The 27,090-nt window shown below is 41.4% G+C and overlaps 2 protein-coding genes and 7 non-coding genes across 10 annotated transcripts in view; 4 read left to right on the top strand and 5 right to left on the bottom strand.

Moving 5' to 3' along the window:
• Window positions 1-15,040, bottom strand: part of eogt (EGF domain-specific O-linked N-acetylglucosamine (GlcNAc) transferase) — a 36,109-nt gene extending 21,069 nt beyond the window's left edge. Inside the window, exons 1-11 of one of the 2 annotated variants that reach the window (XM_030052589.1) lie at window positions 14,955-15,040; window positions 13,506-13,755; window positions 12,181-12,281; window positions 11,805-11,913; window positions 11,423-11,517; window positions 11,226-11,330; window positions 7,659-7,765; window positions 6,727-6,830; window positions 5,850-5,942; window positions 5,277-5,348; window positions 4,386-4,472 (exon numbers count right to left, since the gene is read on the bottom strand). In XM_030052589.1, the coding sequence (XP_029908449.1) occupies window positions 4,386-4,472; window positions 5,277-5,348; window positions 5,850-5,942; window positions 6,727-6,830; window positions 7,659-7,765; window positions 11,226-11,330; window positions 11,423-11,517; window positions 11,805-11,913; window positions 12,181-12,281; window positions 13,506-13,706 (1,074 nt within the window). In that variant the 5' untranslated portion in view covers window positions 13,707-13,755; window positions 14,955-15,040. Of the gene's footprint in view, window positions 1-4,385; window positions 4,473-5,276; window positions 5,349-5,849; window positions 5,943-6,726; window positions 6,831-7,658; window positions 7,766-11,225; window positions 11,331-11,422; window positions 11,518-11,804; window positions 11,914-12,180; window positions 12,282-13,505; window positions 13,832-14,954 lie in introns of those variants that run through there. The other variant, XM_030052590.1, reaches the window with a different exon arrangement.
• Window positions 2,499-2,570, top strand: trnae-cuc (transfer RNA glutamic acid (anticodon CUC)). The gene has a single exon. It is a non-coding gene; the product is annotated as a tRNA-Glu (tRNA).
• Window positions 3,643-3,714, bottom strand: trnae-cuc (transfer RNA glutamic acid (anticodon CUC)). Its single transcript has one exon. It is a non-coding gene; the product is annotated as a tRNA-Glu (tRNA).
• trnae-cuc (transfer RNA glutamic acid (anticodon CUC)) lies at window positions 7,416-7,487 on the top strand. Its single transcript has one exon. It is a non-coding gene; the product is annotated as a tRNA-Glu (tRNA).
• Window positions 9,032-9,104, bottom strand: trnar-acg (transfer RNA arginine (anticodon ACG)). Its single transcript has one exon. It is a non-coding gene; the product is annotated as a tRNA-Arg (tRNA).
• On the top strand, window positions 10,991-11,062 carry trnae-cuc (transfer RNA glutamic acid (anticodon CUC)). Its single transcript has one exon. It is a non-coding gene; the product is annotated as a tRNA-Glu (tRNA).
• Window positions 15,041-15,501: 461 nt separating the features above from the next.
• tmf1 (TATA element modulatory factor 1) lies at window positions 15,502-26,605 on the bottom strand. The gene is made up of 17 exons (XM_030051789.1): window positions 26,470-26,605; window positions 24,983-26,373; window positions 24,632-24,735; window positions 23,803-23,929; window positions 23,459-23,564; window positions 22,732-22,874; window positions 21,773-21,939; window positions 21,502-21,658; window positions 21,257-21,349; window positions 20,951-21,107; window positions 20,616-20,808; window positions 18,588-18,657; window positions 18,413-18,505; window positions 18,112-18,234; window positions 17,546-17,698; window positions 16,977-17,102; window positions 15,502-16,677 (listed from the first exon to the last, which is right to left on the bottom strand). The coding sequence occupies exons 1-17, from the start codon at window positions 26,603-26,605 to the stop codon at window positions 16,537-16,539; spliced, it is 3,480 nt and encodes a 1,159-aa protein (XP_029907649.1). The 3' UTR covers window positions 15,502-16,536.
• trnar-acg (transfer RNA arginine (anticodon ACG)) lies at window positions 19,086-19,158 on the bottom strand. The gene has a single exon. It is a non-coding gene; the product is annotated as a tRNA-Arg (tRNA).
• trnae-cuc (transfer RNA glutamic acid (anticodon CUC)) lies at window positions 19,647-19,718 on the top strand. Its single transcript has one exon. It is a non-coding gene; the product is annotated as a tRNA-Glu (tRNA).
• Window positions 26,606-27,090: the final 485 nt, after the last annotated feature.

A 27,090-nucleotide genomic window follows, 5' to 3' on the forward strand; every position in this document is an offset into this window, starting at 1 on the left:
GAGGCAGAGGCCATGAGATGAAGGGTTGCCACAAGCTTTGTTAGTATTGTTACAACTTAACTCCTCTTTGGCCAAGGTTCCAGTTTTTCTCAGTATATCAGTGGCCACTTAACCCATCATCTAAGCCATGCATTCCTGGAAAAGGCAAATGGGACTGTGAATGCGTGCGTGTGTAAGTCGTGCTCCCAGTGCCCATAAGCTACAGAAGTCATCGAATGACGACTGAAAAAAAAAAACAAAACTGGCTGGGCAGCAACCACTTTGGCTGTTTTGACTGTCAGCCTTGTAATAGCCAGCCTTCAAATTTTTCAAGTGGTTTTTGATTTGATCAACGGACAGGTGGACTGCGGCTCCATTTATCTTTTCAAACCCTTGCTTGAATAACTTGTGGTTCTGAGCCTTTCAACCATCAAGGCATTCAACAGTCCTTTAAAGATTTAATCTTCTCAACAAGAAATGTTTTATCAGCCACAGACCAGTTGTGTTTTGCTACTGCTACATTTATGTCCCTCCTGAAAACTCATTAGGTCACCGAATGTTACTCCAACATGGGGCAGAGAAAGAACATATTTACTCCAACTAGACAGAAACAATCAGATTTAAGCATTTACATGGTTATTAGGCACTAATTTCCAATTGAATGCATTATCAAAGGTTTACACCATCCCTCTCAACCCAACTGAAAATTCCTTCTGATCAGGCCAGATCAGGCCAGTCTCTTCCAATTGAGATGGTTACATGAGGCATTTTATTGTGATTGGGCCATTATTCCATTTATTAGTGGGATATTAGGGTCCATGTAAATGCAGCTAATGACAGACAGATAACCAGAGACCTAGTTGTGAAACAAGCAATTTGTTATTTTATCTTCACACGATCCTAAAGCTTATGTTATTTTGTTTTTTGCAGACTGCCCCCTTACTGCCCCCTCCTAGCATTTGCAGTCGTTTTCTTTCAAACAGGTGCAGGATGTGCAGGTGCTGTCAACCATCAGCTGTCATCTGCATCTTGTGGACAACTTTTAGAAGATGAAGAGAAGTAGCTAGTAGCTCACTACCCAATTAGCATAATACCAACACAACCTAGTTTCTGCATTTCCTCTCATGCCCTGATTCACTGACAACCAAAGAGGCTGTGCTATATCATTGAATGACTGCTTTATTGTCAAATGAGCAATGCATTTCTGTATAACAGCCCGGTACAATTCCCTGGTGGTCTAGTGGATTTGGTGCTCTCATTATTGTGGCTGTGTTTGATTGCTGGTCATGTAAAATCTGTTTATCTATTATATACTGTGAGCCAGTAAGCAAGACATTGATATTAACTGTGTATGACAAATGCCCAAATGCTTCTTGCTGATGAGGCAATAGAGTAAAAAACAACTAAGATTAAAATTTTGTATTACAAGAATAGTCTATATGTCATGACTATTGACATGACTATTTAATATGTGTCATATATGTCATCATGCATTTAATGCATGGGATTCTAAGGACGACTGCGTATTTACACACATAGTGCAGTATAAAATAATGATAAATAACTAGTACAAATGATAATTATTCACTGTCAGTCATGGGTACATATGTATTGAACACAGACAATTGCAGTCTTCTTGCAAAGTAGCCTACATATGTAAAATCACTGGCGGTCTAGGAGTGGTAAAGACCAGTGTCGTGGTCTGGAGTCACAGTCAGGGAATGGTTGTTTACTGCTTTACTATGTTGCTGAATTTCATTTACATGCACTTCAGTCACTGGATTATTCCCTACCAACGGCAGTTATCTGATTTCATAAATTCCATATGAATGAGTAACAGATTTCTGTAACTGGTTTAAAGGATTAAGAGACACCCGCGTAACAAAGCCTGGTTTCTGCTGGAGAAACCAATTCCTTGGCCATGTAAACTCCTACTCAGATTTCTGAGTAGGAGGGTTTCTGATCTGCATGCTTGCGGAAGAAAAGAGAGCATATACGTAAACTGACACAATCAACATCCAATGTACAATGCTGAATGATGAATAAAAACTTCACTGTCATGGTCATGAAAGAGTGTAAATAATTTCTGCCACTGTTACCACTGATGAAAATACGAAACTAAAAAGCAAATCTGTCGCAGCCTGCTTCTCTTAATTGTCCATCAATAGAATGCTCGAAAAACTACTGCTGCTGCCCACAAAGCTGTGAGTGGCAGCTTGGCAAACGTAGTCAGCATATATAAAGCTTAAACTCTTCACTGCAGACAGACTCCAGTTTTCCTATCATACTGCTTGGCTGTAAGTTGGCATAAAAAAGTTGGCTCTACAGTACTTTCAAACAACACTGAATGAACAGTACTGCGTATATTTTTTCAGCTACTTCTTTGTAAGTAGTTGTAAAGTAATGGAGAATAAACTAAACCAGGCTGAAGGGCAGTGCTGAGAGTGACAGGGTGATCAAGTGATGAGTCCTTTGCTGTCATGGGAGCAGGACATCCCTGCGTAAAGGTTAAGGACAAGTCCCTGGTGGTCTAGTGGTTAGGATTCGGCGCTCTCACCGCCGCGGCCCGGGTTCGATTCCCGGTCAGGGAACATTTGCTTATGTTTGTGCCAGGATCTACCAAGTTTGTTCATTCAGATGTACAGAGGGCAGAAGCTATTAAGTATGACAACTCCCTCCATGTGCAGAACTTAACAATCTTTGTTCAGGTAAACACCTGATTCATTCACTAAAGCAGTTTGAAATTTCCAATCAGAAACGAAAGCCGATCAGGATCAAATAGGATGTGATTTCTGTTCAGTGCACATCTGACTCAACATTCTGGGAAGTGGTAGAAGTGTGAATAAAATAATTGGCATTTCCAAACATTACAAAATGTTAAGAAAAATGTGTTTGAAACAGACCTCAATCAACAATCAGAGAGTTATCCATTAAATAGTATTTTCAGTGTATATGAAAATTACAAAGCAAAAAGGATCATTTCTACCAAAATTGTGAATAAACATCTGTGAAATAAATCTCTCTCTCTCTCTCTCTCTATATATATATATATATATATATATTTTTTTTTTTTTTTTTTTTTTTTGTACCATTTCATTCAGCCCTTCTTGTAAGGACTTGATACAAAAAGGGAGTGGCATCGTACAATTAAAAAAAATTCAGGCAGTTAAAATCAACTTCATTCTGTGTTTGGTTGACATCCCACCTAAGATCTATTGACTTCACAGTGAATGTGTGAGTGTGTGTATGTGTATGTGTGTGTGTGTGTGTATGTGTGTGTGTATTGTTCCCATTCTTAGTCAGCAATAGCTTTCACTGAATAACTGAATAAACACCTTGTGTAACTTGCTGGTGGTCCAGTGGTTATTCTTTGGTTCTCTCACCCTTGTGGCCACAGTTCAATTCCCAATCAGAGAAAGCTTATTTATGACTTACATATTGTTACATCTGGCACATGACTTTTGTCCAGCATTGTTGGTCAATGGATGTCAGAAATACGGCACCAACTCGGTCACTTGTACCAGCATCTCGACAGGATAATCCAGCACGAAACGTATTTTGAAATGATTACTTTTATATTTGCATTAAGCATAGATACTAGTAATTACATTGCTATGCATAAATATTGTTTTCATGCGTAAGTATGTAAGATATATAAAAGCTTTCCCTGACCGGGAATCGAACCCGGGCCGTGGCGGTGAGAGCGCCAAATCCTAACCACTAGACCACCAGGGAGTGGTGCAAAGCTTTTGTACAGGGATGTGGTACTGCCATGACAGTGAAGGAGTCATCAATATCTGTAGTTGACCGAGACTAGTAACAGTGTGTGTATGTGTGCGTCTTTATGCGTGTGAGTGTGCATGTGTGTGAAAAAAAGTTTGTTCGTTTTTTTCCTAAAAAATATATACATTCAGGGTGCAACATTAGAATGATGGTTATTCTTACAAACACAGCCAGAACACAGGGTCTTTAGATCTAAATTAGAGACTATTTACTCGCTGGTCAATAAACATAAAATAAACATTTATTCTCTTAAGCGTCTATATTTGGATTGGACTGGAAGAATCTATTTGAGATGGTGGCACATAATGGACACTTTATGGACTGGGCTGAACTCAGTCAAGATTGGGGTGGACTTTCTTACAAACTGAAATATTGATGTAGTTTTGCATGAGCAAAAAGTGATATCCAGCCTACTAATTAATCATTTATAAAGAATCATCTATCATTACAATTTCCACTTAGCAGTGACTGCACTGAGAAAGATTAACTCTAGCTCCTTAGTGCCCCTGAAAAACCAGAAAGTGGAGACAGGAGACAGACAAGGCCAGGCATGCAAGTGGCTGATGCGAGCTTGTAGCTCTGTTTGCCTGTCTGTCTTTGTCTTCACTGCTGGGAGTTCCTACCTTGGGTCCCTCCTGTGGGATGTGGAGTCGATGAAGGACATGCTGGGAGAATGCCCTGAACATCCCTTCACTGTGGCAGTCTGAGATCTAACACCAACACAAGACAGAAAAAACATCAGTTTCACACATGAGCAGTTCAGTTTATTTTCCATTCATTCAGTTCACAACATTATATCTATTCCTGATTACTTCCTAATTGGTCAGATATGATCACTTTGCCAAATTCAGTGTTTCAGTGTTTTTAGAAAATCTGCTTTCTGAAATGACCAAATTGAAGGTGAATTGAATCTAGTCACACGTTCATTGACGTAATGAAAACTCAACGATGTACGATGTGTAATCCAATGGGAATCTGTCAATTTCAAAGATGCAGTATTCTACAGTCTCTCTGGAATGAGCTTCATACAAGCCTATGCAAATCTCAGGACTGTTAAATCTCTCACATACACCAGGGCACGGCAGCCGTAAATGTGAGTATATGAATACGAACATGAAATATGCAGCAAGTGCAATCATCTATGAGGCAAACCTATCAACATTTCACACCTCAAGGCTGCAGCCCTATGACAACTCACATTTACATCATCATCATGACAAAAATCTCCATGGAATTTAAATCACAAAAGCACTGGTTGGGCAATTGAATCACTTAAATATTTGACCCCAAATGCATGTTTACAGCCATACAGGATATCAGTGTGTGAGAAGGGAAAAGGCCAATCAATACAAGAAAATGACTGTGACAAAATGAGCAATGAAAAATGAATTAGGAGAAAACTAAGAAAACTGAAGAGAGTCACTGTTGCAAGAGCTGTGTGCTCATTATATTAGAGGCTATGCACACACACACACACACACACACACACACACACACACACAGCAGTAACTTACCAGAGGAGTGTTGTAAAACAAGCCATATCTCATTCTTGGGAGGAGGGAGAAGAAGACATCTTTGAAACACACCTATGTGCAGTTGATGAAAAGGTTGTTAAGTATACTGTATATCATGGTAAAAAAAAAAAAAAAAAAAAGTGTCTGTGTATATGTCGTACTGTAAAACACACAAACACTCATTTGGTACTGATGAAATGGGTGTACATGATGCATGTGCAAGACCATTAATTTGTAATATTATTTTTGACAGTACGTGGTCATCGCTGTGGCTGTTGCTGCTCATTTTACCCACCTGGTTGTTCCTCTGTTTACAGTAATACAAACAAACCACTGTTGCTGCTGCAAGAAATGCAAACGCTAAATGCATCACTTCTTATGTACCAGAGGATTTTTTTGAGGAAGGCCTGACCCTCCACTGGTTGTGTAGAACAACAATGTAAATTAACTACTTTTCTTACAATATTAATTTTATTGTGTTTTCCAAACAAGAACATTTGGGTTAGTAACCACTTCAACATCTTTCCAATACACAGGCTTGCAAGAAACGCCCAAAGGCGACATGATACCTACTCTTTTAGAGTCATAAGTTTTCAGATGGATGATGTCATACTCTGAGAAGGCCTTCCATGTTTCACTGAACAGATCTCCATACCCATAAAAACTCTGAGAAAAAAAAAAAAAAAAAAAAAAAACATCAGAGGAGAAGAAAATTATTTGGTTATGCAATGTTATATTCAAAATGAGAGACATCGCAATGACTCAATACCAAGAGATATTACTTCTTTCACAATCAACCACAGCTTTTTATCATCGCCTGAGTTACAGGCATCTCTTTTCAAAGTCTGCTGGGTACACCTGCGTTTTCCTTTAGGTTAGGTTTCATAAGAAAATCTGTTATCACAGTATTCTCTGACAGCCTCCCCCCATTTGGCTGGCAGTGTGCTGTTTGTGATGAAAGTCCACTGCTTTCCTTGATTTTGTCAGGTTTTTTTCCCTCCCTCTGCTTTCTTTTTGTCTCTTTCCTCTTTTTTTTCCTTGCACCTCTGTACGCAGTGGGTGGAACAATAAGCAGGATAAGGTCGCCTGTAAATCATTCTGTTTTTCACCCAGTGCTTCCCCTTGATGTCTTCCACTGGCACATATTCCACTGACTTGTTCAACAAACAGTGTGACTCCAAATCTACACAACTCTGACAAAAAAAAACCCTGTTTGCTCTCAAACAAAACACCTACTTCTGTCACTTGCTGTCTTTGACTTACAATATGAGCTAGTGAACTTAAAAAACAGACTATGCCCCATAATCTCTTCGATGAAACATAACATGACTTGAAGACTTAGATGGTAAGCAGTACCTATGAACCAGTTTAATCAACCCTGTGTCAGTCCCAGCCTATGGATCATTATATAAGTTATACCCTCGCATTAGAGGCAGCATTGTGTACTCACCGTGTCCCACATGAGGATGTTGATGTCTGAGCTGAAGGAATTGTTAATGTGCTGGGAGATGTACAGGTTGACAAAGTCACAGAAGTGGTGGTACATGTTCACCCCTGTCAGAAAGGCACACTGTCATTTTGTGTCATTCTTACACTTTGACGCTGCACAAATGACTTCCATGCACAATTGCAAATGGAAAACAGTGGAACCACTTTGCGCTCAAAGTTGTTCAGTACATATACATTACTAAACGTGACCACCATTTGCCACTGCAACAAGCACACTTTCTCCACAGGGATCATATAGGTTATATCTTCTCTTTTATTCACTATCTGTGCTGTATGATACACGAACATTTCTCCCCAGTACTTTCAAACAACACCAAATAAACAGTGCTGTGTTTCTGTCACGTTTTGGTAAAGTAATGGAAAATAAACTAAATCAGGTTGAAGCGCAGAGATGAGGGTGAATGGGAAAGTGTGTGTGCACTACCTTTTTGGTAACCAAAGCCGACCAATTTCTATAATATGCAATGTATACGTTAGTGACCCTTTTGCCCATCATATGAGGGATGCATTCCTGTACAGCCAAATGGACTGTGAATGTGTGTGTACTGTCACACACAGCTACAACGATCAATGGATGAGTCCTGTGCTGTCATGGGAGCAAGACATCCCTGGGTAAAAGTTAAGGACAAGTCCCTGGTGGTCTAGTGGTTAGGATTCGGCGCTCTCACCGCCGCGGCCCGGGTTCGATTCCCGGTCAGGGAACATCTACTTATGTCTGTACCACAACCTACCAAGTTTGTTCATTAAGAAGTATGTAGTGCATGTAGAGTCCAACAAGTTAGGTTAGGTTAGGGTGTTGCTGTAAATGATTGGCGGCCTGTTTAGATTATAGGGCTCTAAACTAAGTAAGATGAGAATATCCTCCATCCTTACCTGCATCCAGTTTCATGAACACAGTAGGTTTTTCTATGATGAGATCACAGTGTCCATCCTCAATGGGATGGAAGTCCAGCTCTGTGTATGTCTGCAGTTCAGCATACCTACAACAACAAGACCTCTTATCAGTGTAGTGCTATAAACGCAACTATAATAATTATTGCATTACCATGGTGCAGGAGCCACAATATAGGGATGGGGAATATGACAATCTATAACCACTTATTACTTTACAACTGCTCTGTTGTGTGTGTGTGTGTGTGTGTGTGTGTGTGTGTGTGTGTGTGTGTGTGTGTGTCTCTTGTTTTAATGAATATGACAAAGTGTATGGAGCCTATGCTGTGTAATCCGATTTAAATAGAAGAAGTAAAAACAATAAATATGATTTTTTTTTTCTATCTACCCTCCCTGTGCTGTGCTTTGTTCAAAGCAATTTACAACAACTTAACTGAATTGATCTTGGGTATGAGAGTGGGAGAACAGTTTTTAAAACAAAACAAAACAAAAAACTAATATTACATTAGATTGTGACCACGACTTGGGAAATGACATAATGCATACATACATAATTAAATCCATGAGATGACTGCAAAATTTCAGAATAAAACTATAGAGCTCCAATGGCAAAATGAGCCATCTAGTGGTTTTGCTGCACATCCTAAATAAATGTGCAAGCATGAATGTAGAACAGTGACTCTTGTATTACATTCTATTGCCCTCTGAATACTATTAAAAATGTAAAAATACCTCTGTTTCGCTTGAAACCCCATATTATTCAGATCCATGATTTTTGTTTTAAAATATATGATGGCTATGAATAAGAAAAACATTATTCATGATGTTTTCAGATAAATGTAATGAATTCAAAAGCTGGATTGAATGAATGAGATTGATTGAATCTGCAGATGCACAGGCCGACCAGCCAGCATACTGCAGTTTGACTGTCTGACAATACTAGCTCCTCTAAAATAAATCGAATGAGGTAATTTTGCTGACTGGAGGCTTTCCAGTGGGTGTGTCAGTTCAGATCATGCAAACTGGCTTCACTAGGAGAATCTCAGTCATTATTTACTGAGTGGAGGAAATGAAAACAAAGTGAGGGTGTATACTGAAGTTAGTCTGAAACTGCCTGTAAAAAGAGTGGCTGAATGAAATCACTTTCAATTTAATCACAACAACAAAATCCATAATTTAAATTGTCAACATGATGGGAATTTGAAAATTTGAGATCCTTTAAGAACCCCTTAAAAACAAGATCTATGCTTTCCATTCAGACTTCATGATCCTGATCATAGTTATCATGCTTGAGGCAGACAGGGCAGCCATGTAGCAGTCTTTTTTCTAAAAGAAAACAAAGAAAAAAGCAGAGACGAGCCAGCCAGGAGTCGAACCTAGAATCTTCTGATCCGTAGTCAGACGCGTTATCCATTGCGCCACTGGCCCGCTGCATGCTGCAGTTCTCACAATAGACAAGCTGAGGCACCAACCCCCACACTCTCCACTGCTTTGCTTGAGGCCCCTCTGTGCCTCCACACCTCTCCCTCCCCCTTTAACACAGGGCTGAGGGGGAGCAAAAGCATTTCGCTAAGCCCTGAAGTAACGTCAATGCAATAAAAAAGAAACCTGAGACATGGTGCAATCACTTAAGGGTGGCACAAATACTGCTATGTAATTGCATACAGAGGGATGTGTTCAATAAAGCTGCCAGCTGAGGATCTACAAGGTGAACCGGAGACACAGATTTACTTGTTCTCTTGCTCAGTTGTGCATCTTGGCCTTCCAATTCTCTCATCTTTGTGTGAGATCTTCAGTTTCTTTAAACCAAATCTAAACTTTAGAAATGCCAGCATACTAGACACTGTGGCAACTGAAAGAAAGCTATTTTTGGCTTCATTAAACAGGACAGTTGTTTTCAGTGGCACTTAATGTGATTGGAGTGGATTCTCTCGTACCAAATTAGCACATTAGTACGATTACTTAAGCATTAGGTTAACACAGTGTGCTGTTTGTACACTGAGTTAATGGCTGCAGATAATGAGGATTTGCATAAAAAAAAGAAATTATAATTTGCAGCATTATAACTGTCTTGGCTGTTTTTTCTCTTGATTAATTTAATGGTACCATCAGCAATAAAAGCATTGATTTCTTGAACAAACACGATTCTGAATACACAGGCTGCACTCCATGACCTGCGACTAATGTCATTCATTTCATTAAATTTTTATCACAGGAAAGATGCCTGCCAAAATATGATTGAGTGAGTTCATGAAGCCTGTCTGCCATTTCAAAGCAAGGTCACTGCTCCACATCATTGTTTCATCGTTTAAAATAACATGACTGCCAATTTCTTAATCATTCACTTGTCAAGTTGCTCGGTTTGGGAGGAGGGGGAAGAAGCTACTCTTCCTGCTGGCAGTCTGCTTCTCTTATGGACGGCTCTAACAAATTCAGCAACATCATACTCAAACCTCCCACTGTGTGTTGTGTCAGCTGCCTCTGCGGGGTTTAATTTTGTATATCTTATTTACCCACATTGTTCCTCTAAGGAGTGCCTGGCCTGACTGAGAATAAATATGATACACACTGCACGATGCAAACAAATGCTTGATCACAGCCGGGCAGTAACACAAGGGTGACTCAAACCACTCCTCCATGTAGTGGACACCTTAGGTTGGAAAAAAAAAAAAAAAAAACGTTGGTTGAAACAAACTCTTAAAAGCCATTGGCCATGAGGCATGTATTCTCTCTCCATGTGAATGCACAAGAAATCCTTGATGGTGTGAATGATAAAGACTTCTGTTGAGTCTCTTGTTGAGCCCTCTGTTGAGTTGCAAAGTTGAGTCATTGCAGGAGCTCCTTCTCTCTTTCATATGTATAATGCTAATGGACCAAAGGCAAGCAGTCTATTGACTTGGGTTTGGTCAGCAAACCACCAGAAACTGAGCAGATACCTGTAAGAAATGGTGTTTTAGGACTCCTGACATATAGGACCACTAGGATTCATCAGGATAGCAGATGCATCAAAACATACTGTTATTATCCTAGCCACCAAGTCCTCAGACAGTCCTCAACAGGCAGGCAGTCTGCCACATGGAAAAAGATTGTCGAGGCTCTCCAGCCAACCAAAGGCATCAGCCAGAAATACACATGGACACATTTTCAGCAAAATTCTGACAGAGCAATAAAACTATGTACAAAGTGTAGATTGGTGTTAGGGAAAAGCACCTCTCAGTGACTGACTGTGTTACTGCATCTACAAAATCCAGTCCTGCCAGTTGTCATGCATGCCACACATTCCAGAAAACAATCTCTGAGGACTCACTAGCAGCTCCCTGGTGGTCTAGTGGTTAGGATTCGGCGCTCTCACCGCCGCGGCCCGGGTTCGATTCCCGGTCAGGGAACGTCTTTTTGGGCCTCTTTAATAGTCATAAACCAAGATAGTTATGACAATTTTCTACTAAGGAACATAACAATCTCAAACTATTGCCTGAAGGCCGGTAACAGCATGTGTGCATGCATACATGTGTCGAGTTGAGTTGTGCTAACGTGAATGTCCCGCCTCACCAAGACTGCAAGGGACTCTTGTGCTCTCCCTCGGCCGCCAGCGCTCGCTTGTTGAGACTGCAATGACCACCAATCTCCCCCTTTTGAATGAAGTCCTCCTTGTATCTGCAGCAGAAATGTGGATAAGTTTCACAAGATAAAGATCAGTGTAATCCTCTGCCTCTAGGAAGGTCGCAGCCACTTGCAGATGTACTGACCTCTCATGACTTCTGCGAGGCTTCCGCAAGTCCAGGTAAAGGTTTGTGGCCTTACAGAACCGAGTGTGGCTACTGCATTTCAACGATGAGTCCCCCTGGACAAAAAAGAATTAGAAATAAAAAAAAAAAACACTCCACCTCAAATAAACTCTGGGCTTTGGAAAGTTTAAGATATTTCTACACTAGACTGACAGAGTGTCTGAAAACTAGCCTAAGTGGATTAAAATCTTGTGATTTGTAAGTCCAGCTCAGGCCCATTGTCTCAGAAGTTTGTATTGTAATACAATGAATATTTATGTAAAACACTATGCGTGCTTCTACCTGTTGTTTCTTCCTGTTGACTCAGAGGGCCCGTGGGAAAGAAGGAAATGAAAGGACTTACTGGCTCGCTGGCCTTGCAGAGTGTTTTCATCTCAGAGAGGCGCTCCTTGACATAACCAAAATCAGCTTGCTTCCAGAACAGCTCCTGGGCTGCCTCCACTGAACGGGCCCTGAGAGACCAGAGATTTAGGCAGATCAACAAAGCCAAATCCACAAAGGCATATCAATAATACATGATCTTACACTTTTACTTCTGAAAGAATTCTCATTGTAGTTCTAATATTAAAAAAACACAGCAAATTCAATACCTATGAATAAATAAGCAGTTTTATGATGCTTAGATTATGAAAAATTCGAGATAAAAACTCTGCTCTATTGCTACAGAAGACAAACTGCAAAAATAAAGTGCTTTAAAAACATAATGTGAGGAAATATACCATCCAGAGTCAGCTTTGGTGCAGACAGGATAGCCAAATCGCTTTTCTGGATCACAGTTTTTCTCATAACCCCAGCAGGCAGACACATCCACAAGTGCATCCTGTTGTGAAAACAAGTGTGTGTGTGTGTGTGTGTGTGTGTGTGTGTATGTGTGTGAGAGAGAGAGAGAGAGAGAGAGAGAGAGAGAGAGAGAGAAGAGAAAGGGGGACGGGGAAAGGGGAATGTAAAAGAGAGGATGGCATTATCGCTTCAAGGGAAGTACCACTCAATTTAAGAATTCAGAAATGTTGTTATTTGACACTGTGGATGTACAACATCATAAAATCTGGCCCAATCTAGAAAACAAAGAAACAAAACTATAACCTGTCTCATGTGAATCAGAATCAGAAAACACTTTATTGATCCCTGAGGGGAGTTCCTTCACAGACTGTTGACAAAAACCTGATTTTGTGGACATACAATCATTTTCCTGAACATGACAGCCATGACATTTACTCATACTTGGTGTTTAAGTTTAGATAGTCATATTGAAGTATTTGGAAAGTCAGTTTAGTATGATTTGATAAATGAAAACTTTCCTCCTGAACTACATTACAAAAGTAAACCCTAATCATCTGGTTCTCCGAGCAGATTAAAACCAATGCTATAAATATGCAAGTACTATCTGACCAATGTTTGATGCAAATAAGTTTCGAGTTACAGAAGTGCTATTAGTTAAAACCAGAAAATATGTTCTTGTCTTCTCATCCTCCCTTCTCATCTTTTTGTGAGTAAAGCATTAGTTACTTTCCCCAATAGTTTCTACTTTCTTCACAGATTTAGAGGGCAGGAGAAACTTTTGCATCTTGCTGGTAGCAACAGGGGACCACTGTTGAGCTATAGAGACAAATCTGCCAAATTACATAGAAATGGCATAGGCTAGTTCAAATCTGAATCTGACTGCTGTTTCCATTTCACCATCTTCTGTCCATTCTGACAACTCAGCAATGCACCAATGCACCATCCTAGCCAACACAAAAAGTAAAAAAGTAAATTCAACTTTGACAAACAAAAGTTGGAGGCTGTCACAACTTTCAAGATAAATCCCAAATCACTTGACACTGGATCAACACAGGGCTTCATTCTCTACATCAAAGAGCTTCCTTTCAAAAAAAAAAGGCTGACATAGTTCAAGGGGTCAAATAAGCTTCTTTCCCCAGGTCCCCAGTTAAGACTCAAAGAAACTAACTTGGTATTACACTGTGCTGAAAAACTATTAAAGTCACTGCAGGAATAAATAACATATGATCTCACTCTCTGGTGGGAAAAAAAATGCATATCTTACTTTAAATGGGCAGAGTGGGTCCTGGCGACAGTGCTTGGCCACTCTCTTGTTGTTGTGGAGGAAGTAGGGTATGTGCTCTGGCGGCAGGGAGAGGCTGCTGTAGTTGAGCAGCGGTGCTGGTTTGTGGTCAGCGTTCTCAGCCTCCTCAGCGGCGACCACAGTGGAAGAAACGACTATGCCCAGCGCTACCAGCAGCAGCATAGTCAGAATCACACAGACATGTGAGATAATCGCCTCTCTTCACAGCACCCTGAGCGGAGAGAGACAGAGTCAGACTTGCACTCTGTAATCTTGGTTGAAAGCTCAATACCGCAGTTTACAAGCATGTGGGCACATGTTAGTGTGTGGGAACTGCACTGCAAGCAGATCTGAGCACCACATAGGAGAGGTCCTGCTGCAGGAAATATTAGTGACCTTTTTCCTTCCATTGTCTGAGACGGGGGAACTGACATTACAAACAAGTGCTGGTCGGTTTGACATGTGATCCGTGCAGTTCCAGGTGGCCGAACCAGTATCTATGTCAATGCATAACAAAGAGTCATATTTCCATGATCCATGCTATAAAAAAGTCTCAGTTAACAAAAAGCCTTAAGGCCAACAAACTTCTTCAAGCTGTGTAAAACGATAACTCATGCAGTATTCTGGGGTTCCCAAACCTTTTCATATGCATACATTCATACAGTTTTTACATGATTACAAAACTATCTATACCAGTGGGGAGAGATGTGCATGCTCAGCAGTAATCCTTATGGATGCGCACATTAAACATATTCCTTGGCAGTGGAAGAACAGTGAAATTAAGCTAATCCTCACTGTGCTGGGGGACTGATACCACTGCAAGGCAAGGGCTCCATTAATGAGACACTGACTTAGTGCATGGAAAAACACAGTCCAGGCAAGTTCCACCAACCACCTCCAATTCAGTTTTTAAACAGTTGAATAAACACAGTTTTGTTTATGGAAGCTCAAGGTGGATTTTCATTTGCCCTATTGGCTCGTATTGCACATCAAAGGAAAGCTTTGATAAAAGTCATTAAGGTGATACTTTGTCTACTTGTGGCTGGCTGATGAAGTCCAGACTGTAAGATAACAAGTAAAGTAACCGCTAACAGTAAAGCGTGAGAGGGGAGAATTAAACCCTCAGCATGCCTTGACTGGAATTACGACGAGACTCAGGAGGTAACAACGCATTACCTACTGTATTCTTTATCACGATCACTTAAAACAAAATACATATGACAAGCCTTATGACTGTAAAAACATATGCTGTATTTAATTCTTGACCAAGGCATCGGTAACTTAAGCTTGTACTGTTACAAAACTGAGAGAAGGGAGGAAATTCCAGCACCGCTCAACAGGAAATTCGCAGCACAGGCCATGGCACAAAATGCGCAGGGAAAAGCACATCTTAAATAGGCTTGATATGAGTTTAATGAAGATGCAATGTACCTGAATTCACTGCTTGCTATTCTCCTCACTGAAGCGTTGATGTAGCTGGTCGCCATAACACCGGAAACCTCATACCGGCATGCAATGTATGCCAATAGACACAAGGTGGAGTTGTGTATTAGGCTACAATTTATAAGGCTCCTCTCCCAAAACAGTTAAGTGCCAAATGTATATATGTATACACACACACACATCTCAAGACAGGCTGTTACTGCATTAGTTGGCAATTTTATTATCAGTCTGAGGAACATTTGATTTGCAGCAGGGTTGCAAAATAAAGGCTTAATGGATTATTGTTATGGCAAAAGTGTAGCACTAACAAAATCATGGCAACTATTCAGAGAACATGGAGTTTCGATTGGAGAGTTTTGTGTATCATGCTTAGGAAAAAAATATGTAGATGTTGTAGTTTGTGGAAAATCAGTGGGAATGTACCTACAGGTCATCTTGCAGCATTACGAAGGCTTTACATGGTCGTGTGAGCTGTTTTGAGAACATTAGTCTTGGTTTGGGGAATGTGTTAAATCAAAAAAACACGAGACTGAGCTGAGGTACTGAACAGTTTCATTTTCCATGTGCAAATTCTTTCCAGTTTGGTTAGTAGTAAAAGGGCCTCCCAGGGCCTAGAGAGGTAAGTATCCCAATTATCTCACTGCCACCTGTTATCAAACCACCAACAGTATGGAGATATGTATATCTATACAAAATCACAATTACACCATCTTCCAAGATAGGGTTTCTTGGGATAAAATTTTATCAAACAGGGGTCTTTAGTCTCAGGTCCTTGGCCTATCCTGCCAGAGGGGACTAATACAGTGTCAGAGATTTTTTCTTTACACTTCAAATTTATTCACAATGATTTCCACACAATTAAAATTACATATCAACCACTACTTTTCACCACCCAAATAAATGTTTATTCATTTACACATTTATATACAACGCAAAACCCAATCTTCAGGATTCTCCGCATAGGTTACCCCCCAAAGTCTACACATTTTGTGATTTGTAAGGAGTTGCAATCAAAGCATGTAATCCACTGTGCAATAATTTTCAATATATATCTTTAACCATTCTGATTATATATCAATCTGCGATGAATTAAACAAGGATGAAATTGAATAGTGCAAACATCCTTATCAGTTCCTACAGTTAAAAACTGCCCTTATAATACTCTCTCAAAGGTATGATTAGGAGAAATTATACCTAAAACAATGTGTAAAAACTCCCCAAAGATTCCCAATAATTAACAACTATAACTCAATCAACTGAATATCCTTCATATTGGTTCAGTAAACTGTACTGTATTTGTACTGTTCCCACATTCCCAATACCCCCACTTAAATAGCTAAAGTATCTGATAATTAAAATAAAATAAACATAAAAGATAGATCAATTTTCTTTTGAGACAGTGATGAAACACAATATCAAACTCTCTCTTAAATCTGCTGCAGTGAATGCATGTCTACCTAAGTTGGTTTATTGTGTCTTGTCTTTATTTATTTATTTATTTATTTTTTGTTGTTGCTGTACTTTGTTTTTCATGGGTGTCCCAAATGCACGACAGAGCAGGAAAGCGAGTCTATTTCTGGTTCTGGAGGAGTTCATCGATCTGGGTTTTGTACATATTCTTGACATCTTCTAGGTCCAGCCTCAGCTCCTCTGCCTCCTCAGCCTTCTCTCCGTACATCTGCAGGATGGTGTTGTGCCTCTGCTCAAGATCCTGAAATGCACAACCACAAGAAAATGGGAGAAGAACCTATGCTGACTACAATTCATAAAGTACTTTTCTGAGCTTGGACACTTTAGTCAATCTATGAATGTAAACATGTAAAAACTTGTGATGCAATCAAGCAACATCTGCTGCTTGAGTCCACAAAGTGAGCCTACAATAGTGTGTCAGTGGAACACCTTCATAGGGTATCGTGTTGACATCAAGATTTGATTTCCTTTCTCTAGTACTTTGCTTTGCAACACAGAAGCTTTGTTGTGCCGTTTTCATTTGTATTTGAGATTCCTTACCTTGAGCTGAATTCTCAGCTTGGGGATCTCCTTCACTTTGTCCTCCATCTCATCATTCTGATTGGTGAGCCGCACCAGCTCCTCTGCCATGACAGACCGACTCCTCTCCAGACTGGAGATCTCAAGCTGACAGGGGACAAGGGAAAAGAAGATGGTGAAAACGTTAGCCGCGGCAAACAGTAGTATTCACTGTATATCTGTGTGTACAAATATTGTAACAACATGTAGTATGTACAAACTAAAGCCTGACTTCAAAAAATGTGATTCAAACAACTATACTAAAACTGCCATATTTAGGTCCATCACCAGGCAGTGCTAAAACCTTGGGTTATAAACAGGAAATGTTCATTTATCTTTGGTATATAGCCTCAAACTTAGGATGGCTAAAAGGCTGCTGCTTCATTTTCTCTAAGATGTAGCAAAGCCCTCAAAAGAATTGCTAAAATCAAATAAATTCAAAACCCAGTCAGACAACCACTACACTCAGACCAAGGGTAGTGATATTAGTGACTTGTGACTTGTAGCTTTGGCAGTATCCGGCCTTATTTGCATGTGGCTTGAACTGCTACCTGTAGCTGTGCAATCTCTCCTTCTCTCAATTTGAGCTGAGACTGGAGGTTCTCGATGATGCTGGAGCCACCAGACAGCCTGGCAACCTCGTACAGGTTGGTCCCGGTCAAAGACATGGACATGGAGCCCAGCGAGTGGTCCAGAGGGTCATCCTGGAGAGAAATAAAATAACAAGTTGTATGACCAATCAAGCACAAAAGTTCAAAGTATGTACCAGGTCTCCTGAATAATAATAATAATAATAATAATAATATCCTTTATTTAACCAGGTAAAAAACTCATTGAGATTTAAAATCTCTTTTCCAAGAGCGACCTGGCCAAGACGGCAGCACAAAAGCAGAATGGTTACACACAAGACACAAATAAAATACAATCACATAATACAATCACACGATCCTATTGAGCTCATTTCCCTGTCTTTTATAATTGACTTGAATTCCCCCAGAGATATAAGATGTGTCAATTTCAATTTCCTTGATTTATAGACTTTATTAATTGTAATTTATAGATTTTACTTCAAAGTTGAGTGAATGAAGACAGGGAGCAGAGTTCATGGGCTGTGTACCTGGGAAAGCATAGAGGTGTGCAGACCAGCGTTGTCCACTCCACTGATGGAGCTGGAGCGGGACAGGGAGGGTGTGGAGGAGGCTGGAGGCTCGCCTACAGAGTGGGTCATAGCCTTCCGCTCCTAATGTGGGAAAAATAAAAACTTCAAATAAGATCACTTACATCATGCAAACAGACTTACAACATCTATTAAACAGAATGAAAAAAATATTAACAGTTTGCATTTAAGCTAAAATTGTTGTGTGGAACTGAGTGTGACAGAAAATATGCTCATTAATATTCACTGTAATATATGTTACCTTTTCCTTGAGGGTTTCTTGTGCTAGGTAGCATTTCTTCTTCTCTTGCTCCACCTTCATCTTCTCCATCTCAAGCTGATTGGTGAGCAGCAGCTGGTGCAAAGAGCAGACAGAGGTATATGAGCAAGTTGTTTTACAGTGGACAACGATAGTAGTAGGAAAGAGCATACGGTACCTTTTCTTTCTTAGCCTCCTCCAGCATTCGACTGTGCTCTCCTTGCAGGTTCTCCAGTTCAACGTGCTCCCTACATTGAGAGATAAACAACATGGAGTCATTGCAAACAATCAACAGTAATAAAGAGGCTCAAAATTCAATCAAGGACTTTTAGGGATACCTTTCTGACATGTTTTTAGTCCACTGAGAGCACTTTAATTGTGTGGTTTGAGTGGAGGGGACAGCTAAGGGCTTTATAAACAAAGATATTCATATCAGCTCAAATAGACATTCTCAGCAAACTCTTTGCTGCCCTGTGCAAGTTATTGTGTTTGCTCATGCTGGTACAGGAAGTAAAGGTAACCTCGTGGCTGTTTATTGCACTACAGGAGAAAACATTCTCCTCCTTTCAAGAAACAGTCAGAATCAAAGATTATGTTTGCCGTAGGGCAAGACTGGTGTCCTCGATAGTCACATCTATGGTCCCCCACACAGACAAACTGAGAGAAAAAGTGTTGCCGAGCCAGCCAGGAGTCGAACCTAGAATCTTCTGATCCGTAGTCAGACGCGTTATCCATTGCGCCACTGGCCCGCTGTGCAGCTGCAGGCTTCACACAAAAGACAAGCCTGAGGCACAAAGGCCAACTGCTGCATGCATGACTGCTTTCCACAGGATGTTCCCCAGAGGCTTTGCTCCGCCCTCTCCTCACACAAAGCCTTACGCAATAGTACTCTGCAGGCAGCATTGGCATAATATGAGAGGTCTGATGATTGGAGAAGTTTCTCGAGCACCTCTAGTTTTATCTTGTCCAGGAAAACAAATACCTCAAGTACCTCAAAAGAGCTCAGCTAAAGCACTCTGTTTCTAATTTAAGGACTGAATTATTCAAAGTTTACTTTTTAATACACAAAGCAAAAAGTTTTCCACAGAGAATTCAAATCAATGTTTCCAGACTCATGATGAATAAACATACAATCAGAATAAAATGAGATCAGTAGCATGGTAGAAGAGACAGGAAGCTACTCTTCCTGTTGGCAGGGGAAGTGGAGGGGGGGTGTAAGTCTGCTACTTTACACACTTCCCTGGTGGTCTAGTGGTTAGGATTCGGCGCTCTCACCGCCGCGGCCCGGGTTCGATTCCCGGTCAGGGAACATCTTTTTAAACCGTTTTTTTTTTTTTTTGGCACAGCCAAATTAAGAGTGAAACTAGAATTTTTTTCTAGTTTCTCTTGTCCAGATACAACATTTGCACACAAATACCCAAAGTGACTAAAGGCCAATCATTTCATCAAGTATGCTGAGTCTGCTGACACAAAAATGTGCTACTTGACTGTAGGCAGAAATTCCTATTGCGTTTCTCAGGAGAAAGTTAACAGCTTAACAACTAGTATTAACAGAAATACCTTGTTTTAATGTCATGAAAACAAAAAGGACCTGATGATAACTTTCAGCTAAGACATTACAAGCTCATCTCCCATTCTGATGAAAGGGTCCTGCAATTAAAAAGTGTCCTGCTCTACATAGCTTCATGGTGAAATTAATGACAAAAATGTGGATGTATGTGCAACATCAGAATTTGATGGGAGACAACAACAATTTAATTTTCTCAGAGAACTTAGCTACTGGATTTAAACAATGTCACTGCCACTGTTCTTCCAGGTGGCTGTGCAAAGCCTTAATATAGGGCAAAAAAGACAGAAAGCTGCAGACAGTTTTGTGAAAACTGGTGTTACTACCTCTACATGGATGCCTATGGCAAAACAAGATACACACTAGGTGTTTTGGCAGCTGTTTAACACCAGCTTTGAGAAGTTTGAAACTGTAATGCACTTTTCTAAACTAAGAGGAGGGGGAGGAGCTTCCCTATGATTCATGACATTATGGGATGTAGTACTTAGCCTAATTTTTTTTGCCTCATGTATTTTGTGTTGTACATTTTTTTATATGTACACCAATGTCACAGAAGGGCTTGTCTTTATTAAACTACAAAACAAGAGGGACTAGCTATTTTATTTTAGGCACACATTGGTAGCAGTTCTGGCACATTACCTGCTACTCTCGTCCTCTAGCTTCTCTCTCTTGCTTTTCTCAGCATCTAGTTGTCCCAGGAGACGGCCCTTCTCCTGACGAAGCAGGGAATTCTGGGACTCCAGGGAGGCGAGCTGAGACTTGATGGCGAGCAGCTCCTCTGATGCCGAACGCTCTTTCTCTACAGCAATGGCCAGCTGTGCCTGAGCATCCGCTGTTGAAAAGAAAAGAATAAAAGAGCAAAATCAAGACAGGAAAAAAGGTGCAACTTTTTTTTTCCACTGAGCAGACTACCACATATTGATTTTTCATGTTTTTATAAGGATTAGGATACAGCTGAGTCTCCTGTCGCTCACCTAGCCTATCAGAGATGTTCTTCTCCAGTTTTTCCCAGGATGCCGTCTGACCCCCCAGTGAAGCCTGTAGGTTTTCAATCTGTCGCAGTAGGGGCCGTGTTGCTGAGGTAACGCTTTGACTGAGTTCCTGATTCCTAGTCTCTGCCTCCTGAAGCCTCTGTGGAAAACAAAAAAACAGCAAAAAGATCCCATGACCATGTGTGAAACATGTGCCTTCGTCAAAAACTCCAAATTCTCCAAATTATGGTTGCCATTGTTCCTTATAGAAGTGAGCTGACTTGGTGGAGCTCCCTCTGCATCTGTTACCTGCTGAAGCTCACTGATCTCCTCCCTCAGGTAATCCTCTTTCCTGGCCTGTTGCTGCTCAGCTCTCTGTATAGCCAGCCGCAGGTCAGCTACCTGGACACGCAGTTAGAGAGATTTGGTAAAGAAAAGTCCAGCTACAACTCAACGTATTCCTGCCATCTACAAATAATACTGCACCAAAATTAGTACAGTATTATTGCTGCTGCATTAATAGCCTGTAACCACAGCTACAGTGTGAGTGTTACCTGGTTGGCTAGAGCCTCCTGCTGTATCCGGGCCTCCTCCTGGGCCTTCTCCAGGGCCAGGCTCAGCTGCTCCTTAGCCTGGGTCTCCCTGCTCAGAGCTGCCTCTTGGGCTTCACTGGCCCTGCTAGCGTTGGTCTTGTGGAGCTCTGCCAGCTCCCTAGACAGTGAGGTAGAAAAAGATTAATTATATTCTTTCAACAGTGAAATAAAACAAGTTGAAGTATAGTTGTGAGGTCAGATGTTAACTCTCGACCCAAGGTGATATGTTTACTTGTAAGAGTTGTCCAGAGCAGCCTGTAGGCTCCTGTTTTTCTCTTGCAGCTCCTCGGAGTCTGTCTGCAGCCGGCTCAGCTCCTTCTCCTGGCGCTCCACCACGGCATTCAGCTTCTTGATGTTCTCCCTGTGCTGCTTTTCCACTTCTTCCTTCCCATCAAGAACCTAAACAAACAGAAACATAGACAGGACATGGTTATGTTCAGTGTTATGCTCGTGTTATTACAGTTGACTAGTGAAAAATACTGTGAAAAAAACAAAACAAACCTAAACTATAATCTTAGCATGGACGACAGTGGTTATGATTACAATCTCTTCAGTATGACTTTTTTAAAATATTGGCACACTGTGAAGGCAGAGCCTACTGGCAATAAAACTAGTGTGTGTGTGTGTGTGTGTGTGTGTATACACACATAGACTCACAAACACACATGCACACACACTCTGTGGCCTCTTAGGTACATTAAGTACACCTGTACAATAGGAACACCTGCACTCATACAATCCAATACAACTGTTTTGTTACAGTGATAGAGGGGTTCATTCAATTATGTGTTTGGCACTGAGCTCATAGTTAGTGGTGCTGTTGTGCTCTCAGTATAATGTAGTCCAGTACAAACTTCTGAAAACTACAACCTCAACAATAAACATATAATTAATAAACATAATTAAATGAACACATTCTCCACAATGTCAACAAAAACTAAACATTATAAACTTCCTTAAAAAGGTAGAATTCATGCCAGAGCTGTTGCACTGAAATGCATTAGATTGAACAGGTGTACCTAATGAAGTGGCCACTGATTGTATATATACACACACACACACACACACACAAAGATATATGGATAAAATGGATACGACACTGCAAAAGTAAAAATAACCTTGTCTCTGAGTACAAGTGGCAAGGTGAAACACTCCTACCATTTTTAAATTAGCATTCACCAAGTTGCTCACCTGCTGCAGGTGCTTGAGCTCGTCCTCCTGTTCCTTGATCTTCTTGCTCTGCTTAGTGATTTTTGTGTCACTGTCCTTCTCTTTTACACGCAGTTTCTTAATGATGTTGCAGTGCTGCAGTTGCTGCTTGGACAGCTTCTCACCTGGAAGTAGCAGAAAAAAAAAACTCCTCAGACACTTGACAGCTAAAAACTGATGTTAAGATTATGCCCATTCTGACGAACACACGTACTGTAAAATGGTATGGAATTCTACACATGCCTGCATTATTTTCTGCTAAAATATGTTTTGTTTTTTTTTTTTTTAATTTCTCTATTTCAGCTTTCTGAGAGGTTGTATAAAATTAAGCTTTTATGATCATGTAGGAACACAACCCCTTTTATTATGTTTTTCTCTTTGCACACACAGTGACTCACACTTATTGCTATCCAGTGAACACTCCTGGTTATGCCCTCAGGCTTTCTGTCAACCAGTGATCTTACTTGGCGAGTGGTATTTAAACTGTGGATGTGTTGCCTCGGGGGTCACCCGAAACCAGCAAACATCTGTTTTGTGTGTGTCACCTTTTGTGTCTTGTCTGAAGCAACACTAAGATATTAAATATAGTCAACAACGTGTTATATTATAGTTCTCTTTATATTGCAACCTGTTCTAAGTGAGTGGGACAGGGGCTGGTCTGGTAAAAGAGTCAAAAAAGCACAATGGTCAACCATATAACAAGTCTTACCTTCTTCAAGCAGGCCTCTGATCTGCTCCTCTTTCTCCTTGATGATTTCCATTGTCTCATTTGAATTCAGCCGAGTGGACAGTTCCTCTCGCATGCCCTTTATCTCCTGTGGCACATAAAAATGCATGACATCTTTGAAGCAACAGCCTGAGGGAGTTACAATGTGGTTTATATATAAATAGCTACAATCATGTAATAAGAAGTTCTACAATCAACAGGATAAATTTGAGTTTGTCATCCAAAAATGACTTGAACAAAAAAGGCCTCTAGAAGTCTTTGGAAATTATTTCTACTTGAGCACAGATGAAGGCAGCACAGCTGCAGAGAGCTGATTTGCGTGTTACCTTCTTGGCAATGTCCCGCTCCTTGCAGGCAAGCTGAGCCTTCCTCTCTGCGTCTGCTATGCGCTGGGTGAATTCATCCTTAAGAGACTGAACGGTGGAGCTCTCCTCCTTCAGGCTTATCACTTCACTGAAGGATAAACAGATTCATTAGTGTAACAGCTCACTACTGAAAACCTTAATGTGAGTAAGTATTTAACTTTGAGCATTCGTCGTATAGAGCGACTACATGCAAATGCAAAAGGGTCAGTTTCAGGCAGGTGACTTTCAAAAACAAAGGTCCCACAGCCTCAATAACTCAGTATTCAGTATTAATTCAGGTTGTTTAGGTATAACTGGCACTTGTTTTTCATTAGTTCTTGTTGTGACCATTGTATTTTGCTGTGGCGTTTTTGTTCATTTCAGGTGTACTGGAATTACCTCAACCTAATTGACAAACAACCTGCACAGCTACAAAAGCCCCTCCTCCACCGTCAAACCCTCACGGTCTCAGCTTGCACTGTGGGAACAGTGTGGACAGCCATCTTATCTGCTATTTCCTTATCTTCATTAATTGTTTTCCTAATAAACTACAATGGTTTCCATTTAACCCCTGAGTTCTTGACTCCTCCGTGTTGCTTTCTGTAAGAGCTACAGTATTAACAGTGCTAGAAATGCTGAGCACTGCATGTGATAAATCAAATTTGCATTTGTGCTATGCTGCAACAGTCATACATCGGCATATCATACGTCTTGCAACAGCAATAATCTCACAAAAGGGCTTGGTCAAAACAGTTTTTTGGTCACTATTCAGAGTGCTACTGAAAAGCAGGCGTGCATGCCATATACTCACTCTTTGAGGTTGTCACATTCCTCCTCCAGCTTGGCCTTATCCTTGCTGACAGCCAGCAGCTGAGATTCTCTCTTCTCAAGGCGGCTTGACAACTCATCAATGACCTACAAGAGGCCCCAAACATATTTGATCTTTTTTTTGTTTTATATACAAAGACAGTCACACCGAAAAGCATAAAAAGAGAAAATTAAAGCACCTGGAAAACACTTTAAGGTAGGGGGTAGTATTCATATTAAAGTTTATTTATGTATTTATTTATTTTACCATTACTTTCTTGACTGATGTCAAACAAGATGCAACTATTAAGTGTTGGTGCTACCAGCTACAAAGCAACACACTAACAGCTGCTACCTTTTGAAGCTCCAAAATCTGACAAGTTGAAACACTCTTCATCTCCTCTGTGATTGGCAGGTTCGGCTGCTCTTCAGGCTCGGGGGTGGGCCCGGACAGTGTGACATTAGCCTCAGATTCCTGTTCCTGCTCTGTCAAGTCCTCAGGCTGCTCACTATTCACAGGCGTGGCACTGCGTCCACTCTCCTCCATCTCATCCACAGACTGCTCCCTCATACTTTCATTGAACCCCTCTTCCTCCTCTTCCTCTTCCTCTTCCTCCTTCCCTACAGCTCCCTCTTCCTGACTTTGACATACGGTGGATGACACGACTGCCATGGGGGCAGGCCCTGCAGTTACGGATGCTAGCGTCCGACTGCCAGGGATCTCATCGTCCGAGTTAACCTCACTGACACTCCGGCTATCCAGCGACTGCACGCTGAATGAATCGATGCGCTCAAAAGCGTCCGAGGAGGAGCCGCAGCTTTCTGTGAGCTTGGGGTAGTCCTCTAGACGGGGGAAATCTCCACAGGTAGAGACTGAAAGGAGCTGGAAGGAGCCCTGCATTAGGTGAAGGCCAGCTTTTCCCTCCCCCGTCTCTTGCCTGGAACTGGCCGAGCTCTCACTCAGCACACTCTCATGGTCGAGTACCTCAATGTCACTGGTGGTGGAGGTGCCTGAGGAGAAGGCACTGACTGGAGGGGAGGGGGTATCATTTTGACGGTCCTCCATCTTTGGGTCTTTAGGCTCCAACAGTACCTCCTTAGAGGGCGGGGAAGGTGACGGGTCTGAAGGAACAGAGCTCTTGGGTTCAGAGGTGACGCCCGAAGTTTCAGAGTCAGTGACATCCTGCTCCGCTTGATGTTGCAAGGGAGAGGACGATTCTTCCGTTTCTGAATCCTTGCAAACTGTTGAGCTGGCATCTATTTCCACTCTCTCACCAGTTGTTTTGCCGTCTGAGTCACAAGGATGATCACTGTGAGATGAAACAGGAGAAACTGGCTGCAGAAGAATGGTGTTTGGATATGGTGCTGCAGGGGAAGACGACTCTGACTCAACCGACTGGCTCTCGGTATCTTCCTGATCCTCTTGACTCTGATCAGCAGCTCCTGACTTTGGAGGCTCCACATCAGTGTTGACCACTGTCTCTTTGCTTTTCTTCTCCTTCTCCTGTGGCCTCCTGTGAGACTTGGCAGGAGGCACAGATACTACCTGGGTTTTTTTGACGCCCTGTACATCTCCAGGGGACAGAAAGGCACTGAAAAAGTTTTCTGATTCATCAACAACGGTGCGGGTGACAGGAGTAGTGATGGCTTCTGATGAAGGAGGAGGGATCTTGGTCTTCTCCTCTGGAGGTTCATCCCATTGTGTCATCCCCCATCCTCCGCTTAACGGTGTTTTTCCTGGCAAATCTGTTAGAGAGTGAACAAAATCATCTTTAATCTCATATGCGGTGGTGGCAATAGTCTGAGAGGGGCCAACATGAGCTGCTGCGTTACATAACTTACCATCATAAGGCATCACAACTGTGTCACTCCATTGGTCCTCTTCTTTTATGTCCAGCACTCGGTCGATGGACTTCTGAGCTGTTGTCAGAGCTTGTTTAGCGAAGCTGGACAGGTGAGCAGCGTTGAACCAACTCATTTTGGCTAATTCCCCAGCAGTCTGCTAAACGTACATCCACTGTGTGTTACGAACTCAGCGAGGAAGTCAACATCCAAACCAACCAGTCCACTTCACCTGCCTCTGCATTCTCGAGTTTAACTATATATGATAAAACTACAAGTCGAAACTCTGGATTTTGTCCTGTCCAAGCTAGGTCTGTTGATAGCCAGCTAGCTAATTAGCACAACGGGGCAGCATCAGTCCCAGCCGATCTGATCAGTCGGTGGTCAAAATCGCAAATTCATCACAGGTCAGTCATGGGAAAAGCCAGGCAGGCACTTGTAGCACCGCAGCTGAAGCACCGCCGCAACGAAAGCACGTTTGTTCTCATATTTAGGTGTATTTTCGCCTCCTTTCCTCGGCCATCACCGTTTGTTTTGGTCGCTCCCAACTTGTAGCCCAGCTAGCATTAGCCTGCCTGCTACTTCCTGTCCACGTAGCACCTTGACGTCATGATCATGGTG

This window comes from Myripristis murdjan, chromosome 5, assembly GCF_902150065.1.
Source record: "Myripristis murdjan chromosome 5, fMyrMur1.1, whole genome shotgun sequence".
Classification (NCBI taxonomy): Eukaryota; Metazoa; Chordata; class Actinopteri; order Holocentriformes; family Holocentridae; genus Myripristis; species Myripristis murdjan.